At 41.6% G+C, this 20,777-nt stretch overlaps 1 protein-coding gene across 5 annotated transcripts in view; it reads left to right on the forward strand.

Annotated features, from left to right (window-relative positions):
• The window catches only part of PDE1C (phosphodiesterase 1C), a 509,313-nt gene that overhangs the window by 211,437 nt on the left and 277,099 nt on the right, over positions 1–20,777 (forward strand). Inside the window, exons 1-2 of one of the 5 annotated variants that reach the window (XM_029925475.1) lie at positions 464–780; positions 20,036–20,062. The exons of 3 other annotated variants lie outside the window; for them this stretch is intronic. In XM_029925475.1, the coding sequence (XP_029781335.1) occupies positions 680–780; positions 20,036–20,062 (128 nt within the window). In that variant the 5' untranslated portion in view covers positions 464–679. Of the gene's footprint in view, positions 1–463; positions 781–20,035; positions 20,063–20,777 lie in introns of those variants that run through there. One more of the 5 variants, XM_029925485.1, reaches the window with a different exon arrangement.

Below are 20,777 nucleotides of genomic sequence, written 5' to 3' on the forward strand. Positions count from 1 at the left end.
GCCCGGACGGCGCTGCCCGGCGCGCCCCTCCCTGCGCGCCCGCGGGTGTCACACCAGACGCCAGCCCCGGCGCGCTGACAGACGACTTTTCTCAGTTGTCACTTTTCTCGCTAGTCAGCGGAGCTGCTGGTAAGTGAAAGAAAACAGAGACGGGGCGCGAAGGCTGCGCGGCGGGAGAGAGGCGGGAGGGACGGGAGGGGGGAAGCCGCGGGGCGCCCAGGGTAGGGGACGCGCGCGGAGCCCGGTGAGCGCGGTCTCGGGGTCGCAGCACCCCGCCCGCCGCGGCTCCCCCTCGGCGCATCCCTCCTCTTCTCCCCTTCTCACTGCCTCCCCTCCACACTCGGTCCTCCCTTTCTCCCCCCAGTCCTTCAGCTGCCACACGGTTCGCTTCTGTGGCTTTGTTTAAAAAAAAAAATCCGAATAGGTCCGAGGTGCTTTCTCCTTGAGCAGCTGGGGACCATGGCTGGTTCCCGCACTGCCTCCAGGAGGCACCTGGGCCGGGGGTCGCCCGAGCCGCGAGCCCGCCGTAAGTCCGGGTTTGGGGGGCGCAGAAGGAGGAGCGCACGCCGAAAGTGACAGGCAAAGGCGCGCGGCGCGGACTCCCGGGCCGGGCCGGCGAGGAGGCGGGGAGGGACAGCCCAAACTCTCCCAGCCTCATTCCCAGTGATAACCTGCAGCTATGGAGTCGCCGACCAAGGAGATTGAAGAATTTGAGAGCAACTCTCTGAAATACCTGCAACCCGAACAGATCGAGAAAATCTGGCTTCGGCTCCGAGGGCTGTAAGTAAATCTATTGACTTCTTTTGCCCCGTATCTCTCTGCAGTCAGTATTTTACTACGCCGCTACAGCCATGACTGCTCGCTCACCCAGTTCCCGCACGGCCCTTTAAATGCAGCCCGAGAAGTTCCACAACTGTTTCTCTGTTAATTACAGTCACTGCTACCTCCCGCCCCCCCTTCGCCCCCCAAAGAGACTTGTTTTTCTGAGTGTTTTAGAATGCCTTGCTATTTCCAAAGCTTACTTTCTTTGGGGGAAAGAGGAAATGTCCTTAGATTTCAGTTGTAGTAGCTTAGTACCCATGGAGATGTTTCTGGTCCTTTTGCCCTGGGAGAAAAGTCTGGGGACTGTTAACCAAAGGAAGAGTTATTCTCTGCAAAGCGCTTGCAAACGTCTTGGCAGGTGGTCCAAGAACTTCCCTTCAGTTCAAATGCTACATGCGTTCTGGCTGCTAAATTTTCCTCCCCCTCTCCCCAGCTTGTTTCAACTTCTGATATCTTCTTAGGGTTCTTTCATACCTTAAAGTAGCCACCAGAAGGAAGGGGCTCTTTTTGGAGAAAGTGGGGGTCAGAACCAACAGTGGAGTTTTCCTAGCTATATTTAAGTAGTGAAATAGCGCATTTGCTTTCAGTAGAGTGGCCAGAGTTCTAGTTGGACTGATGGACAGAGAGAGATCTCTGAATTTCATTCACTTCATTGGGCTCTGTCTGGTTTTGGGTACTGAGGAGAGGTGACCTGAAAATACATGGTATTTTATGTGAAAAGATTTTATAAATAATGAACAGCTGGGTATCCCATTCAGGAAGCTATAGTGATACCTTTTCAGTTGACCAGGGAGATCCCAAAAACATCTTTCATGACTACCAGATACATTTGGCATCAAATATCTAGTGCAGTTAAAAAATTTTTTTTTCCTCCAAATATATTATCCAGACATTCTGTTCCTTATGAAGGACAATGATGGGAATACCAGCTCCTTGGCAGTTTGTTTGTTTTGCTGTAATTATTGTTTTTGGAAGTACATGCATATGCGCGCGCACACACACACACACACACACACACACCCCAAAACAAAATAAAAAAGGCACTCATCTAAGTTAGCTTCATCTTAGAGGAGACTACATCTTGACCAGGGTATTGAAAGTGTCTAAAGGGGAGAAATAGATAATATATTTTAAGGGGTCCCCATTTAAAGTGCAATTTATAAAAGCACTCCATCAGTAATCTAAGTGAGTTTCATTGTCATTGATCTAAATGGGAAACCATGCCAACTAGTATGATTTTTGAGTTGTCTGGCTGCTATAAGCAGAGGTGGTGAACTTAATTGGAAATTTCGTCATTTTGGTTGGCAGGCTGTCCTGACAGTTGAGATGCATGCAAGGCAGCACTTCATTCAGAGCAGCGTTTACAGTAAACTCATGTCATATGTAATGAGCATTCAATCTGATCATACTGTGGTGCACACAGAGAGTTGTTGCATCTGCAGAGTCTGGGTCCGAGGTATGCAGTGTAAAAGTGCTGTCAGTCTCCTTGCCGTCTGGGCTGGAGGGACTCCTCTGCACACACTGCTTTCTGGCTGCTTTGCAATTACAACCCACTCCACTGAGCCACTCAGGCTGCAGAGAGTGGTTGGGCAGATCAGCCAGGCTGAGAATGTGTGTAAAAAAGAATTTAGTGCTTACAACACACTGTCTTGTAGCTTCCTGCTTCATATCTTTTAGGCTTCTCTCCCCAAGGTGTTGGGGTGTGATCTCTCTCTCATATCTACTCAGCATCCGGTGCCTTTGAACATAAAAGGTGTGGGTTGATTCTTCTCCAAGTGGGTGTTTTTGAATTCCTCTCTTTACCCTTCTACTGAAACGCTCTGCCTAACAGCAATCCTAGGAGATCTGTTGCTTCACTTTCTATTTTGAAAAGGACATGTTACTATCGTTATTATGGCATCATTTTTTTACTACTGTTAATGGTTCTTACTGCCACTTAAAAAATCAAAATGGTAGTGCTGTGATAAGTTGCTAAAGACTCTGGAAACCAAAGGGATGCTTATTTATACCCCTTGGAACAACATGTTTGCAGTTCACAAACTAGAAACCGTTAGGAAGTGGAAGGGTATGTTTCTATTTGTCCACAACAGACTGTCAGTAAGAGAAAGGAAGCAGCCCTTTCATCATTTTAGAAAGACCCAATAGCCCTATTGGATTTTCATGTAAAGTTATTACCATAATTCCCTTATAGAAATGGCTTTATAGGTGATCACAGATAGGAATTTAGTTCACCTTGTCTGGGAACCATCTAAGTTCAGCACTTGATCATCTCATGCCTGGACTGTTCAATGGCATCTGTCTTCTTGTCAATATCTTTTCTATTCAGCTTACTGTTGAATTTTTCATCTCCTGTATTAGAGCGTGAGCTCCTTGAGGACAGACACTTTGCTGTCTTGCTTACTGCTATACACCCAGTGTATAGAGCAGGGTCTGGCATGTAATAGGTGTTCAGTAAATAGTTGATTAAGGAAACATAAAGACCCAAATATGAACTTTATAATAATCGAAATGAATATATATATATATATATATATATATATATATATATATATACACAAATATATTTGGATTGGCGTATAGGCCGTATGACCTATCAACGCAGTATTCCATGAACAAGATGGAGGCAGGTTTTGTTAGTATCATTACCCAGATTGGGCACAGAAATCTAAACTGAGGTCAGAACAGACCACAACTCAGGGCTGAATCCCACTCCTGTTTACCTACATTCTCTTCTTCCCCTCTCCATGTGTTCTCCCCTTTTGTGCACTGGCCAGGAGTGGTCTTTACCAACAATAAGAGGATTGTTGCTCCTGTGGTTATCATCTGCCAAGAATCTACAGCAGAGGAGAATATAGGGAATGATTCTGCATACATTACAACCACCACCCATCCCCCTTCCATGCTTAATTTTTTTCTCTTACACATCTCACCACATGAATGCTATGTATTTTATTTATTACATTTATTGTTTATCTGCTCCAACTAAAATATAAACTTCATGAGGACATAGATTTTTCAGTCTGCTTTGATCACCGATGTATCCTCAGCACTATAGCACTACCTGGTGTGCAGTAAATTATTAATACGTATTTGAAACGGAGAGCTCATTCATGTATTTCTTTGGGGAAAAATTGGGAAAAACTCTTAATCTAGCCTTGTAGCATCATCACCATGCTCATAGCACATAGAATACTGAAAATGTGAAATTTAAAGATTATCTACCCCAGCTGAGATGGCAGAACCCTGCAAGCCTTGGTACTTACCATAATGACGACTCTCATCTCCCCTGTGTGAGGTGCTGAACACCACCGTATAGACGCCAACTGTGATTTGAAGGTTGTGATGTTCCTCATCCTCCCTCTGCAGCTCTCAGACTCATGTTCACGTTCTGCTAAGTTGGAAGGCAACAATACTGCACACCTGAGCTTTTTAATTATATCTGTCAAAGGGATGCTATCTGCTTATATTTCTGGGATGAGCCTCTTTTTTTTTAAACCCATTTCCGTTTCTGTAAACCTCGGTTTTCTGCCAGTGCTGTTGTCATACATACTTCTTTCCTCTGTAAAGAGGGTGGAATTTTTAAGAGCCCCTCCCAGACTCCCCCCGCCCATGGCTGTTTTGTTAGGGAGTCTTCCAATCAAGGAAACTGTGACAACGGCTGTACTTTATTCCTCTGGTGATGTGGGGGGAGCCTCATGGCGACATAGGTTTGAGTCATGACTTGTACCTTGGGTCCTGACCAAGGGTTTTATATTGCCAGACTGTTCTATGGTGACAAAAAAGTGTTACTATGTCTTTTTTAAAAAAAAATTGAGGGCAAGTTTCACTTATTCTATTGTCCAAATTGTAATTAAGCTATAATGTGTTTATTTTTTTTCTTACTATAAGGTAGTCAGTATCATAAATTTTATGCTTATATAGCACTTTCTATGAAGATGATGTGTTCTTTTGCATTATCTAAAATGGTATTATGATATAAAGGGAGGTAAATAGCTATTTAAGTAACAGACTGGGACTATTGTTTTTGTCTATTCAGTGAGCTTTGCCACTCCCTACTATGGTAATAGACCCTGCCTCCCTCCTGAGTTAGGGATGAGCTCAAGACCCAGGAATGTCCAGTCTTAGAGTTTGACCTTTGTGGCAAGAGTGGTAGGGAGGTCTCAGGTGTGGCCTGGAACTGAGTAGTAAGCAGAGTACTTGGCTGGGACTGCTCTTTCAGCCGCTGGAGAGTGCACTTTCCCTTCTGCCCAGTTCATGGGGAAGACCTTTCTGTGATAGGAGACAGTGAAGCCACCACTCAGAGAAAAGCAGAGGGGAGAACATGGAGTGGAAATCCCTGGTCTGCTCCCAGAAGCTCCAGTCCCTGCACTTGTTTCTAGGATTCTGTGCTCTGCCGGCTGTACCGCCAGCCAGACTGGTTCTGCCTAGGTTGTGTTGAGTTTGGTTCTCTCAGAGGGTCTTCACTAGTACCCCACTGAAGCACCAAGACCTTAAGTGACTCTTCCAAACCACACCAGCAAAGATGCGTGGGAAAGCCATGGACAGAAAGCCTGGATCTTTGGTTTCATATTCCTTATTTAGTGAAGCCCTCTTATGCTGTATTTCCTCTGTACTCATCCACAAGTTTTTTTTTTTTTAGCTATTTCACATTTTATTTGTTTATTTATTTATTCTTATAATAGTTTATTGTCAAATTGGTTTCCATATAACACTCAGTGCTTCTCCCCACAAGTAACCCCCTCCATGACCATCACCCCTTCCCCAGCTCCCCTCCACCTTCAGTCCTCAGTTTGTTTTCAGTATTCAATAGTCTCTCATGATTTGTGTCCCTCTCTCTCCCCGACTCTCTTTCCCCCTTCACCTCCCTATGGCCCTCTTTTAGGTTTCTCCTGTTAGACCTATGAGTGCAAACATATGGTATCTGTCCTTCTCCGCCTGACTTAAGTTTCAATAGTGCCATCAGTGTTCAGGCAACATTAGTTTACTCAATTAACATTTACTGAGTGTCTATTATATGCCAGGTGCTTTCATAAACTCTGGGTGTGCAAAAGCAGATAAGATACTTGCCCTTCAGCACTTCCCAAGCTGGCAGGAGAGACTGAAAGGAGAAGCTGGAAGTGTTGACTATAGTTACAGAGGAATGCACAGAGAGCCTCCTCTATCTGGGATGGCCAGAGGTGTTGCAGACTGGCAGTCAGCTGCAGATTTATTCTAGCAGTGTCCTTAGAGTTACAAGGAAGAGACTTGCGTGGGTCCTTTTCATTCATGTCAGCCTTGTGCAAAGATGCAAAGAAATGTTTTGCAAAGATTTGAGGAAACAAGGAGTCATCTAGTCATCTCAGAATAAATCAGTCCAGGATTCTGAGCACCTAGATTAAGGGCACCTGGGAAAGCTGCTGCTCCTTACTAGGGAGATAGCCTGGATCCTAGTGCCCTTCTCTATGCTCACTTCTCATTGATAATCCCCAAAAGGAGAGGGTGTTGTTGGGTCCATTTGCTGTCATCTAATATTGAGCTACTAGACAGAAATCTCTCAGTTACCTCAAAAGTACTTGGCCCCTAAATTGGTCCCTGGTCCCATAGGGACCAAACAGGGTTACCTTTCCTTATAAATCAATTCCCAAGAGCCTTAGTTACTTTCCTTGAAAGGTAGCTGTGTGATATCCTCTTGCAGCTTATCGAGTACAATATTGAGGGACAGGTGAAAGCTGATGACTGGGGGTAACAGAGTGTGCAAAGGTACAGAGGCATGGAAGATGCTGGTACGTGGAGGAAGAGTGAGAGCAAATGTTGGAGAGGAAGGAGTGGGCCAGATAGTAATACATGGAATTTTTAAAACTTTGCTTTTGGTTTTATTCAAAACTATTCATCTGTTTTGTTTTATTCATCTTGCAGAGAATATTTTTCATTTTGTTATATGTAATATTAAGGAGTTTTCATTTTATCTCTTACTTATGAGGAATTATTAAGAGACTTTAAGCAGGTGAGTAACAGTGAAATTTGAATTTTAGGATGGCTGTTCTGGAAGAAGTGTAGAGGGCAGACTGGTGATGGAATTTTAGGCTTGGAGACCGGTTGGAGAAGATTCTTGAATTTAGGGTAGTGCCAGTTAGTTTTGGAGCAGAGAGAGGGAGAGAGAGAGAAAGGGAAGTTGTCTTCCAGGTTTGTTTTGGCTTGGATACCTTAGTGAGTTTGTTGCCATTTGCTTTATTAGGGGTCATGGAGAGGAGAGCAGGCTTGGATAAAGCAGAGTGATAAACTTGGGTTTAGATATGTTGAAATGGAGTAGCTTCTGGAAGATCCATGTAGCTGTTCGTGGTAGCAGTCTGGACTATGGAGAGACCTTTGGCTTGGAGCAGTGGGTCTGAGAGTCCTGGCTTAGATGACCTAGAAAAGGGGTACTTTATCTGAATCTCACTAATAAAGCAACGCCAAATGAATAATCTAAAAAGTTATTTATTTCCTCCAGTTTACATATTTTAGTGTATTAATTGGTCTTACCACTCTCTCATGTCATTGGAATGGCTCAGCATATATTTGTTGGTCTCCTATTATATACCAGATACCAGGAGCTTCAGAGGACATATAGAAGTATCAGAATTAAAGTCCTGCTCTCAGGAAATTTAGAGTCTAGTTAGGGAGACAAGATAATATTTATACATGTGAAAAGTTAAAAAACAACAATAAAAGTATGTGCAATAATTAACTGCTAACTAAGTGATGTTGACACAGTGTCCTAGGATTCAGAGAAGGAAGACATTTGTATGTGACGAATTGTTTTCGAGTCTTTCTTTTCCTAATAAAGATCAGGAAAGCCTCACCTGAATACGTTCTTAATGTGTATTAAGAGGGAGAAAGAGGTGAAATATATAAAAGGTAAGTAGGTTTTTTTCATTTAGAATGAAATTCTCTTTACTTGAATAATAATATAGTATATTAGTATATCATCACTTGCTTAACATAATTTGGTTGTGCTGACTTATTAGCTAATTACAACCCAATATTTATCAGCTAAGCATTTATTATTTTGACCAAGCTTTACAGCCTCTATTGGTTAGGAAGCCACCCTAAGTAGAGGGATTTCTACATTTCTAGCTTGATTTTCTGTCTTTAATTTTTTTTTTGGGTCATGGAAAACTGCTTGCCAGTTTTTCCATATGAAAGGAAAATGCATACATGATCTAAATCATGGCTTTTTGATAAGAGACTAAGAACAATAATTATTGAGTATGAGGCCCATAAAGTAGTCTGTAACAGCTTTGAGAATGACCATCACAATTTCTCATCAGTAATAAAAAGTGGATTCCACAACAAATGGAACACTGTATTTCTGGAGAATCCATGTAAAACCTTGGTATTCTTCAGACTTAGTGGAGAGTACTCCTTATTAAAGACCTTTTGACAGCTCTTACTAAATAAAATAATCGAGTCTTCATGAGTGTAAGAAAAACCTAGATGTTTGTAGGTTGTGAAATAATGAAAAGCTTAAGAGAATAATTCAATTGAGAACATATAATTTATGACTATAGATAATGAATATTATTGATATATCTGAATGAATACATATACAACTGTATGCAAGAAAGTCATCCATAACTCCTTCACTATGCAAACATTTCTCTGGCACTTACAGCTAGATAGTGGGAAGCAAGATGAAGGCTCCCTCCCTTAGGGAGCATTCAGTCTAATGGTAGAAGTAAATATTAAACATGTAATTCCACAAGTAATTATTTATAGTAACAAATGCTGTGGAAAAATATAATAGGGGGCCCAAACCAGGTGCAAAAATCAGGGAAGGCTTCTCTGAAGAAGTAAGCTTTAAAATCAGCTATGAAGAACAAGTAGACATTAGTTAAGTAAAGAGTTGAGGAAGAATGTTCTGAGGTTTTCAAGGGCTGGGAAGATAGCATGTGCAAAAAAGCTAAAGAAACATGGCACCTCAAAAACCAGGAAGGCCATGTGGCTATAGCCAAGACTGTATGGAGACAGGAGTCTTAAGACATCACTAGAGAGGGATTAGATCTTCGTATGTATGTATGTATGTATGTATGTATGTATATATGTATTTACTTACTCAGCTAAGACAGCAGAAGAGATGATTTATTGTATGTGTGTTACATTTAGCTACGAATGAAAACAGAATTAGTCCTGAAAGTCACAGGTCCAAGGCAAAGGACCAAAAGGGACTGTTTTGATATGAGCAAGATGGGTCGCAAAGCTGGTCATTATGATGAGATGGTGACAGATGTTCTAGATCCATTGAGTCAAACTTTAGAAAGTAGGCATGCAGTTCCACAAATTGATACCAGCATCCCTGACCTCTGGTTTTCCTTATTTCTGCTCCTGTGACTTCCATGGGTACAGCAGCTAGCAGTTTACTTGCACCTCTGCCTCAGCTTTCTTGTTTTACACTTTAGCCTGCACTTCCACTGCTTCCCTTGCTTGGCTCTCATGGCACAGAGGTCTCCCAGATGACGGCACTAAGGCAGAGAGTTTTCTTCTTTAGACCAGGGGTTTTACCAATGGGAAACCATTGTAGGTCTATACGGGTAGATTTGAGAGATTTTTAGGTGGTAGACTCAATAGGACTTGGATGTGGGAAATGGGGAAGAGTGTGGAATCTTGGATAACTCTCAGGTTTTTAGCTTCATTCCTAGATGCTATTTACTTAGATAAGGCCCACCAAGGGGGAGTAGGTTTGGTTGTGCATGGGAGCAGAATGAATGAGTAGAGATAATAAGTATAATTTTGGAAATATTGAATATGAGAGGCCTATAAGATATCCTTGAAGAGAGGTGGTGAAAGCATGAACAGTTGGATACATGGGTCTTGAGATGAAAGGAAAAGTCTGGTTTGAAGGTATAATGTATAGTCCAACAAATAAGAAGAAAGATAAATTATATATTTGTATATACACAGACACTCACATGTAGTGAGAACTCAGTTTAGTGTGACACCCTAAATAGTATGACAGAAGGTGCCAGAAGACTGTAAGTGTATATATATTTTCTCATTGGCATTTTCTTGTCCAACATATGGGAAAGGCCAGATAGTAATCAGTGTACATAGCTTTGCTTTGAACTCTTATATTGACTGCTTGATTTCATGCTCACCATAACATGGATTTGGAGCAGAGACAGAAGCCTGGGGGGAAGCCAGGATCATTCCCAGTATTCCAATGGAAGAAAGAGACTATGACTCAAGACGCCAAATGGAGTGAGACCCCTATCATGGACCTTCTGGGAACAACAGGTCATGAGGCAGGCCAAGAGACCCAAAGCGTGGAGCCCAGCCACCACAGCAGGGCCACTTAAAGATTGGCTGGGTGCAGGCTCTCTGGATTCTGCAGGAGGTTGTCCTTTGTCTAGGCTTGCCCAGTGGTGCTTTATGGGGACACTACTGTTCCTGAAGTGCCCTGTGAAGGACACACCAGGCCTCTGTGTCTTGGGGCGCTGCACAGGTCCTACCACAGCTCTCACCTTCCACACCATGTCTCCTCATTCATGGTCCTTTTCCTGCTCTTTAAGGCCTTCCCCAACCTGCCCTCCCTACCTTCCACTTTCATTCCTTTCCAGAAGTCTATTACAGGGACCTAGTATTCAGTAGTCTGCTGAAACAGCTTTCTTTTTCCTTAAGGGCACCAGAAGAGTGAAACCTTAAATAATCAACATAAGAATGTGTTGAATATTTTGGCCGAAAGTCACTATTGGACATCCAAAGACCGTTAAGTTTTGTTTATCCAGATTCCAAACAGTCAAAATGCTGAAATAACCAAGACTTTTCCTGTACTCTAGAGACACTCTGAGTAAATGTAGTAGTGAAAGATTAGTTTTCTTTTTAAGGTTATTTATCATTTATTTTGAGCGAGTGAGAACATGAGCTGGGGAGGGGCGGAGAGAGAGAGAATCCAAAGCAGGCTCCATGCTGCCAGTGCTTAACCAACTGAGCCACCCAGGTGCCACCTGAAAGATTAGTTTTTGAAATCTGCTTCTATGTATATTTTAGGAAGAGTTCAAATTCAGACTAATATCTGACCCCTTTTTTCTCTATCTCCCTGACTCTTGTCCAAAGATGACTCTGAGGGGTCTCATAGTACCTTTAAATTACCTCCCCACAAAGTGTTTTATATTTAGTATACTATTCTAGGTGGTTGTTATTTGGAAATCCAGTCTGCTAACTATGAGGAACCATAAATACTTTTATGAATAGAGTCCTGTGTTGCTCATTTGTGAAACAAAAGGATTAATTATCATAAATTGAAACTCCGTAAATATTGTTTAGAATTGTTGTTCTTTCTACAAAACTACAGACTGAAATTAGTCATTGTTAAAAAAAAATGAAGGAATTGTCCAAAGCACCCAATTCTGGGCTTGGCCATTTTCAGCAATGGTAACTATATAGGTAAGGAGAATTTGGTGATTTCTGTTGGCAATAGAACTCAGAATGGTCCCTATGAGTATATCTGCTAGTTAATTACTGCTCTCCCCCATTTTTTCTGTTTTTTTTTTTTTGATATTCACATTATTTTTGCCATATTTACATTGTTAAAGTTTACAGAGCCCGTGTCCAGAGAAGAGGCTTCCGTGGATGATGTTACTGTTAGAGAGGGTTTTGGAGGAAATAGGAAGGGTCTCTGCTCCCCAGGAACTGTGTGTTGACTTAAAGTTACCTGGAGTTGTAAATGGCCAGTAGCTGCTTTCTGCCATGAGTAGGTTTGGATAATAGCTGGGAGGAAGGGTGGAAGAGAGGAGAGAGGAAAGGAATACTCCTAGAGTAGATAGGAAAGGCTTAGAAAGACCAGACTGGTCACTGAAGTTACACTTAGCAGAAGATACAGTTTTTGTTCTGGCTAAATACAGATGGGGAAGAGCAACGTAGAGACCTGGAGTAACTCTCTGGATAATTCAATTTAAAAAATTCTACCCCTCCCCTAATTACAGGGATACATTTGTGGAGAGTAAGATTTTGTCTTAATCCTTCGGATTTATCTCCACTTTGGCAGCATTGCATGGATATTAAGAAATATTTTTGTTTTCAGCCTTTCTCATTGAGGTTTATCTCAACAGGAGCCAGGCTCCTAGGAAAGAGGTCACAAAAATCTCTTCCATTCCCACCCACACAGTTTTGCTGTGCTTATAACACAGCAAGTGGTTGTAAATACATGAATAGAGGGATAAAAAATTTATGCAAAAAAGTCCTACCTGGACTTCTAGAAGCATGACATTTACTTTCTATTTTTTTCTCTACAAACCTTTCTATATTTTGTTGTTGGTGCCAGTGATTAGCTCACTGCCTAGCTTTAAGCAAGAGGGAAATAATGTTTGGTCTGCTCAAAAAGGCTTGCTTTCCAAAAGATTTCAGCTTTCTTTGGGGAGGGGTCCCATTTGGAGGCCTGTTGAACAGTAATTCGAGTGCTGGAATTTTTAGCGCAGGTCCAGGAAAGAAACAGGCAGGAACAAGAGATTTGGATTTCTGTGTCTGGCCAGCTGTCTGCAGGCAGACAAGGGGCTGGGGAGGGAGAACAATGATGAAACAGGCCTTCAGGAATGTGGGAGCACGGGCACGGTGTGGATTGGCTGAGTGAACTGGTGCTGTTCCAGGTGGGGCTTCCTGTGGGATTGTTTAGTTTGGATTAATTCTTTAAGATGTCTCCTCTTTCCAATGCCCAGCCAGCACTAGATACAAACATATTTGCTTCTAGGAGTGAGTTAAAAATCGATGGTGTTCTGTACAGCTCTGCTTCAGATTAGCGTTCTCATTCTTCAGGTTCACCATCCTCATCCCCGAACCTCACTTCTTAAGTTGAATTTGATCTCATCACTTTGAGTGACGAGTACATATTGCAATTTTGTATTTTGGGAGTCACTGACCCTGAATATGATCTTTCTTTTCTAAGAAGGCTAAATGGAAGAGTGTGAGTCTATGGGACAATTCCCCACTTTGACCAAAAAAAAAAAAAAGTAGCAGAAAAATTGTCTACAAAATTTAAGCAAAAAACCCCCAATCCTTTACTAATTTTGTGGTTATTCCAGGTGGAAGTGATTTTATATCATTTTACTGCTTTCCATTTTTTGTATTGCTTTGGATCTTTGGCCATGAAGGAAAATAGAATCATTGCCTATGTGGAGTTTCATTCTGTAGTTCATCAGTTAAGAAATATTTGAGCTGGTAAGGGAAGAGAATCGCTCACTTTCTCTAATATTTCTCCCCCTCCCTAATACTCTGCCAGAAGGTATCAGGAGATTGCAATTTATATACATTTTCTCATTGACATTTACTTGTTCAAAGTATGAGAAGTGCCATCAAGCAGTCAATATACACAAAGCTTTGCAAATCTAGGTTTTAATGCGTCATGGAAATGAAATCACTGGTAGAATAAGAAGAAATGTACAAGGACCTTCTATTCTCAGCAACATGTAGAGTAGTTCATACAAATGATTTAAGACATATTCAGAAGTTTCCAGAGCTATCCAGTTCTATTCAGTCTGTAACCCATATGCCAATGAAAAACAAAACCAGAGAATCAGATGATCATTCAGGTCCTTGCTCATTTCATGGATATTTGTGACATTTTATCTTAGTCCACTTTCCCACAAGGGAGCTGCATGTGACCTGAACTCCTGAGAACATGTAGTTAACTCCACTCAGTTAACTCTGAGCCTTGCTGTGCACATTGTTTTTCTGATTCTGCCCCCACAATCTCCTCTCCCTTGAGGAAACTGAGGGCTGAGAACCAAGATTTCCAAAGCTGTCTGTCTGTGCATCAGCACCAGTAGTGACCTTGGTAGAGAAGGATGGAAATGGGATCTGACGGGATCTGGAACAGAATGAGTCATCATTGCCTGGAAGCGCGGGCGAACACGAAAGGCAGAGAGCTAGAGTTCTCACTGTGCATGCGTAGTTGTTGCACATCCAACTTCCCATACCGGAACACCCTCTTATGCCCAACTAGGAGGTATCTTGCTGTCACCTTTGAAACTGAGCACAAGTTTTGTGTGTTTTTTTTTAAAGCCAGCTTGTTTGAATATTAAGCCTATTTATAAACCTCATTATTTTAGCATCCATACGGCTCTTACTCAAAGATACTCACTTAAAAAAACCCAAAGACTGCCAGCCCTCTTCATAATTTAACATCAGTGCCTATTCAACTCTCACTTATCCGGGATATCAGGAATGATTCCCAAATTATCTGTTTGACTTTGGAGTATTTGAAACTTCACTTATTTGATTGTGGGCATGCTTGGTACTTGGGAACTCCAAGCCATCAAAAAAGGAAGTAAAGCCCCCCAAAAGCATCCTCGCTCCCACCTCATTGTTTCTTGCTGTTCCCTTGCTGTTTGGGCTCTGCCCCCAAGCAGGCCCAGGTTTACTGTGGAGAGAATCACCCCTTTTATGCTTGCTTAATTTTATCCATTTTCTCCCTGGCTGGGGCTAGGAGAAGTAAAATGAAGTTCAGTGTCTAGAAGCCTCTGCTAGATGACACAGATACAGAGAGCTTTGGATAACCTTTATAAACATTGGGGGTCAGTGCTCTTTGCTCTTTGGTGATGTTCCTATCTCACTGTTCACTTTTCAGAATGTGATCAGCTGGATATAAATGGACTGATCCTTTGAGGGGAGATTTTCCAGCTTTTCACTTCCTTTTCTATACGCATGCATGTACACATACACATACACACACGAATGACAGTTCTTGGGCAATCCGAAGTTCCATAGGAACATTCCAGATTAAACAGACATTGATTTTCAGTGAAGACCAGGTATCTTTTAATTTGCCTAAGAGGTAAGTGGATACAGGTCAGTCAGTGCCGGTTATAGGACATCATGTTTCTGTCTTCAGTTACAACTTCTGGCAGGTGCTTAGGGATTCTGTGTTTGCAGCTCAATGGGCTTCAGTTTTTAAGGAGTTCTTGATAAAAAGAGTCTTTATCAAAAGATAATGTGAAAGGGGTGCCTAGGTGGCCCAATCAGTTAAGCAGTTGACTCTTGATTTCAGCTCAGGTCATGAGATCAGGGTCATGAGATCGAGCCCTGTGTTGGGCTCCATGCCTGGCGTGGAGCATGCTTAAGACTCTGTATCCTTCTCTCTCTGCCCACACCCTGCACTTTCTCTTTTTCTCTCTGCCTCTCAAAACAAAGTAACTTTAGATACTTCTAAGGATTATTATGGTGTCTAGTTCATAAATACCCACTTTTACCTTTTCTTCTCCTGATTTCTCAACAATGGCCCTACTTCAACATTAGAGGGAAGTGTGTACTTCTGATAGGTTTACTGAGACCACAGCCAGAGTATGTGACAGGTCATACAGCCTGCAGGGTCCCTTGGCCATAGGGGTAAGCCGGACAGGGTTTCAGCTCCTTCTCCTCTTAGTAAGACTGAGGTTAGCACCTGCTTTCTTTATGGTTCAAATGTTCTAAGTTAAGGAGAATTGCAGGTATTCATTTTTTTTTTTTTTTTTTTTTTTACTTTTAGAAAGCAATCTGCAGCCTTTTTTCTTCTTTAATCAATGAAAGGCTTTTTTTTTTTTTTCCAAACAAAATTTGGAAACCTATTGAGTTAAAATACCATTATTATTTTATGCAGTACTGTTTTTAATATAGTAGCTGACTCTCAAACCCTTACTGAATACCCACAACTGTGCGAAAGGCTTTACAGTATTCTTACACTTGGTTCTCACATCGTCTTGTGCAGCAGCTGTTTCTGTTAACCAGCTTTTACAGATGAGGACACTTGTGATTGGGAATGTGATATAAGTTGCTTAAGGTCACATAGCTTATTGGGCACAGTAAGTTGGAGGAAACTTTGAGTTCAGGCAAGTGAGCAGCATTATGCTGTAATGCCTGTCCACAGAATGAGGAGGGCAGAGCCCATTCTGGGGAAGACTTTGCAAAGCACCACTCTAGACCTTCATGGATATGGTTTCCTTGGCCTGGCCTTTTGGAGATGACCAGCCTTCTGCCTGAGCATGAAGCCACACTGTCTCCATCTCCTATGCTGCCAGCTTTGCCAAATTTCAGAGCATATCAGCTCCTGGTCATTCTCTCCTTTTTACATCAACTCCGTCTAGCTACATGAGTCTTGAGATTTGCAATGTGTTGTTTCAGGTTTCAAAAAATTGTAAATTTGAAGTAAATTTGAAAAAACAAAACAGAACATTTAAAAGCATTCCTTTTGTCTTTTAGGTTATGAATCAGGGATAAATTCTGTTGAAGTTCTTAAAAACAAAAGGCCAAAAATAAACTGGGTTCTTTTCCAGTTCATTTCCTGTATTTGGAAGGAAAGGACCCAGTTTGTTTTATCGTTGTTGGTTTTGTTTGTTTTTGTCTAGTGTCTGAGTTCTCTCTTGGCACCCTTTGATTTATTTGCACAATTTTCTTTGAGAATTTCAGAGTGTGCTTTCTTTCTTAACCAGTTGAAGGGTTTGTATCAGTGGGTGAAAGTTACTTAACCTCTCTGAACCTCCCTTCCATCAAGTGACAAGTGAGGTAGCCCTCCCAGGGGTTCATAGATGTTAAAGTGAGTTAATTTGTTTAATGGACATGGGACAGAGGAGATGTTCCACAACTCTGAAGCCCCCAGCCTTCTCTTATTTCATTCCTCATGTGTGTAGAGGCTGTCATAGGTGCCCTCACTGCTCATAGTATGTCATTGCTAAACAAAAGGAAATGAGTAGAAAGAAAGAAGTTTTTGATCAGTTTCTTGATAAATTCACTTTTTCATTCCCCAGCAGTATATTGAGTAGCTGCCATTTGACAGTCACTGTGTTAGGAAAGAGAGAAACACCAATAGGAAGCGGACAGGCCATCATTGCCATCAGCAAAACAGATCGTAACTCTCTGGAGTGACAAATGCAATGATGTGGGTTAACTCTGGCCACCATGGAACATACGAAAAGAGCACTGTCCAGTTTGGGAGACCCTAGAAGGTTTCCAGGAAGAAGTGAGGTCTCAGCTGAGAACTGATAAGTAGGGCTCATTCAGGCCTCAGTGGTCTTGCTCAGTCCAAATGATCTGTGAGTAGATCTTGAGTTGGATAATTTCCATGGAAGTACACTTTCTCTAGTGTTTTAAGTGCCGATCTTTCAACTTCAGTATAAGATGACACTATTTAGATTGGATCTGTCTTTGTTCTGAAGCTATCTGTATCTAAATGGGACAAGATGGGAAGAGAAAACTTTAGGTCTATGAAGCCAAGAATGCAACTATGAGGGTGATGAGTGTCAGGAGTGGATTGCACTGAAAATCAGATTTTTGATCTCTGTTTCTTCGGGTCTACCAAAAGCACAACCAATATTTTGATAAGTGTAAATGGCAGGTGCAAATGATATATTTATTTTGCCAACAGACATATTATGTGTCACCCACGTGCTAGTTGACGTGCAAGCCATTGGAGTAGATACACAGATCCATATAACAGGACCCCTGACCTTAAGAAGCTCAAAACAGGGGCAAGGATATGCAAAATTTTTAGAATGTCTGTATGGCATACAGGTACCTGACTATGCCCTCTGAGGTCATATTTTACAGATGTGGACACGAAAGCTTGATTTAGCATAGTGCATACCTGAGGTCTCACAGCTGGAGGTGGAGGTAGTAGTTGGGTTTTGAGTCTGTCACATTCCAGAGCCCTATTGTCTTTCCACATGGTTGGAGATGGGACAAGGCAATGCAAAAGGTGACCCTCTTCTCCCAGTATCATCTTTTAAAACAGAGTATGAGTTATAATATTTTTCTTAACTTTGTCCTCAGTACTTTTTTAGTTTGCTATCTCCTTCCATATCGGGCTGGGCTGGGCTGGTTTGAGGTCACTAGACATGCTCTCTGTACATATTTGCCTCATATTTTTGTATTTCTCCTTGGTGAAATCCCACCATCAATAGAGACCACCTCTTTTACAAGGCTTTCTGAGCCACCCCCCTTGTACTGGTTGTTATCATAAAATAACACTTTGGGTGTGTGTCTTAATTTCTGTTTTTACAATCCATATTTCTTTCAGGGAGTGGATTTTAATAGTGGTATTATGAGGATTAGTGATGTATGTTAAGTGCTTGATACTAGTGGGTGCTGAAAATGGAAGCTCTTCTAATTTTTGTTCATCTTTGTTGGTCCCAGCACCCTCAGCATTTGCTTTGTATGCTTCTTGGCAAATGCTGGGAGAATTCCGTGGAAGACAATAACAAAGCTTGTCTTCTTCTAACCTCTGAAGATACCCTCTGCTGATAGAATTAGTTGGGCTTCTGGGTAGAAGCCAGGAACATCCATCTGGCCTGCCTGCCCCATTGTCTTTGGTACTTTCACACTCTCAATGTATTGTTATTATTATTTTTATTTTGCCAGAGACTCCTTAACCCACTTTAGTAGACAACAGTCCTAACAAGGGCCAAGGGCATGGGCCACACCACAACTTGCTGTGCTCTGTGCCTGTAGATGAAACCTTTGCCCTTGGCTACTGCCTGAAGAGTGATATGTTACTGCTTATGGGGTCCAGGCATAGGTTCTAGAGGGGGTGCAAGGTGCTGTTTTAGGCACTAGGTTACCCTGGGGAACCACACAAAGAATCTGCATATGTGAAACTAACATTCATGTGGGCTGTCTTATTTCTTATCACAGGTCCTAGGACAGGTTCTCTTATTAATATTATTATTATTCCCACATTATAAATGAAGAAACTGAGGCTCAGAGGAGTTCAAGAACTAGTCACATATTATAGAGCTAAGTGCCAGAGCCAAGATCAGAACAGTTTGTTCTCAAGCTCAAGCCTTAACCCTCTCTGTTAGTTGACCTCCTCTCTGCATATGATATAATTCAAATATGTAAATAACTTTATATATTCATATAGTCCTATATATGTATATATATGTGACTATATGTAGCTATAGAATAATAGTAAAAATAGTAAATATAAAAGTAATGATCCATTAATCCCCTACCCTGGGATCATGGTTTTCATTCTGGTGTTTCCTTTCAGATAAATATTTGGTACATTAGGCAAAATCACCCTGTAGGTTCTGTGTTGTATGCTACTTTCTTCACTTAGCACCTAACACCGCCATGTATATTTTCATATGAACAGAGATGTAATAGGTCATAGTGATTCTGTATTTGAAACATCTGTGCCCTTTTTAAAAAAATACATGACATACAGCTCTATGAGCAAATCAATGGCTTGGTTTCCTGGATGCAGTGACTGTAATGGGAGCGTAGGTGTGGAACTAGGGACAACTGGGAAGCATTGCGCTTCCTGGTGATGCTACCAGGAAGACGCATTTTCCTCTCCCTGCACTTTCTTTCCTTGAATCCCCTCCAGTTAAGAGCCTATTCAGACTCTTTTGAGAGACTTCAGAATCTGCAAAAACTGACACAAACCTAAAAACCATGGAGATATTGGGATAATAAACTTGATGGCCACTTTCCCCTTGAATGCCACCATGACCTGGGTAAGATAAACAGGGCAGATTTTATCTCCATTTGATAGATTAAGAAGCTCTATTCCCAGTAGATTTGCCCAAGGCTAAATTGCAGAGGTGCACTAGAACTCCAGCCATTTCTGCTCCTGGGGAAGGATTCTTCCTGAAGAGTAGCCCACAGATAAGCCATTAGCAAGTTCCTACTGTTGCTCTTACCCTTTTGCTTCTAGACTTTTTCATTGCCCCTTTTCTCCCTCTTTCCTTCTGGGAAGAGCTTATATTTGATCTTATAGTTTAGCTAAAAGACTCATTTTCATTGTAAAAGGTACATTCCTAAAGGGACGTCAGGGTGGAGGTAATAGTAGTAATAGTTGTAATACAAGCAGCTGATAGTTATTGGTCATTTAATACCTGCCAGGCAAAAGAAATGGTTTACAAGACCCTGCCCATTAACTCCTCACCAACCCCACGAACCTAACAGATGGAAGGGCTTTTATTTGAATCTGGGACTTGTGGTCTTTAAAGCTCGACCTCACCCCAAATACTACAGTACCTTCCAAGGAGAAGGGGAAGAATATAGGAGGGCAGAGCCATTGAGCTCTTGGGAGACTATTTATGACAATTAAGACTGCTTGTATGCATCTGACCACAACATAACACAATAATCTCAAACTTTTAGTTGGGCTTTGAAACTCTCAAGCCTCACAGAAAGAACCTACCATGTCCATCCCTGCTGAAGTTATCTTTTCTAATACACTGCCTGCTGTGCCCTTTTCTGATGTGTGTTTGTGCTTCTTTTCCTACAGGAGGAAATATAAGAAAACATCCCAGAGGTAAGAGTGTCTTTCTGAGAAAGGGGAGCTGGTTGGTTGAGTCATTTGTGGTACACCTCTGCGCAAGTCTGGCTCATGGTGGACATTCAGTGTAATAAACAGTCTCTTGGTTGCTTCTCAGTGATGTCCCGCTTCATCTTTGCATCACTACTGCTGCTGTAATTAAAATTTGATTGCAGACCTTTAGGGTGGCACTGTGAGTGTATACCTTCCTGTGAGAATGGATCTGGTGGATGAAAAGGCCTGTTAACTGATGATTCACCTAGTGATTTTACTAAAACTTTGACTGGAGAGAGACTGGCGTGGGGGGTGCTGAAGGTTTGTGGATGGGAGTATAAAAGCATCTTTAAGTACACTTTTAGTGCTTGAATTTTCCTTTGCCTGCAATTCCTATTTGCCAGATTCTCTGACAAAATGCTTTTGAGCATAAAATAGATACAAATTCCTTCAAGGGCATTATGAATCTTTTTTGGTTTAACCATGGAAAGGATAATTTAAAGTAGAATGTCATCTTTTATCATCCTCCATTACTTCATTTTATTGAGAAGAATTTGGAAAACACATTCCAAAAAATTAGGTTGCTTAGACCATTTGTTTGCCAAGCATTAGAAGCTCCACAGTTCAGTCACAAAGGCTAATGTCTACTTTTCGTCTATTATATTTGATTTTGATGTTATAACATTAAACAGATTACATTTGGATAAAAAAATCAGTA

The sequence above is a fragment of the Suricata suricatta genome, chromosome 2, assembly GCF_006229205.1.
Source record: "Suricata suricatta isolate VVHF042 chromosome 2, meerkat_22Aug2017_6uvM2_HiC, whole genome shotgun sequence".
NCBI classification, from domain to species: domain Eukaryota; kingdom Metazoa; phylum Chordata; class Mammalia; order Carnivora; family Herpestidae; genus Suricata; species Suricata suricatta.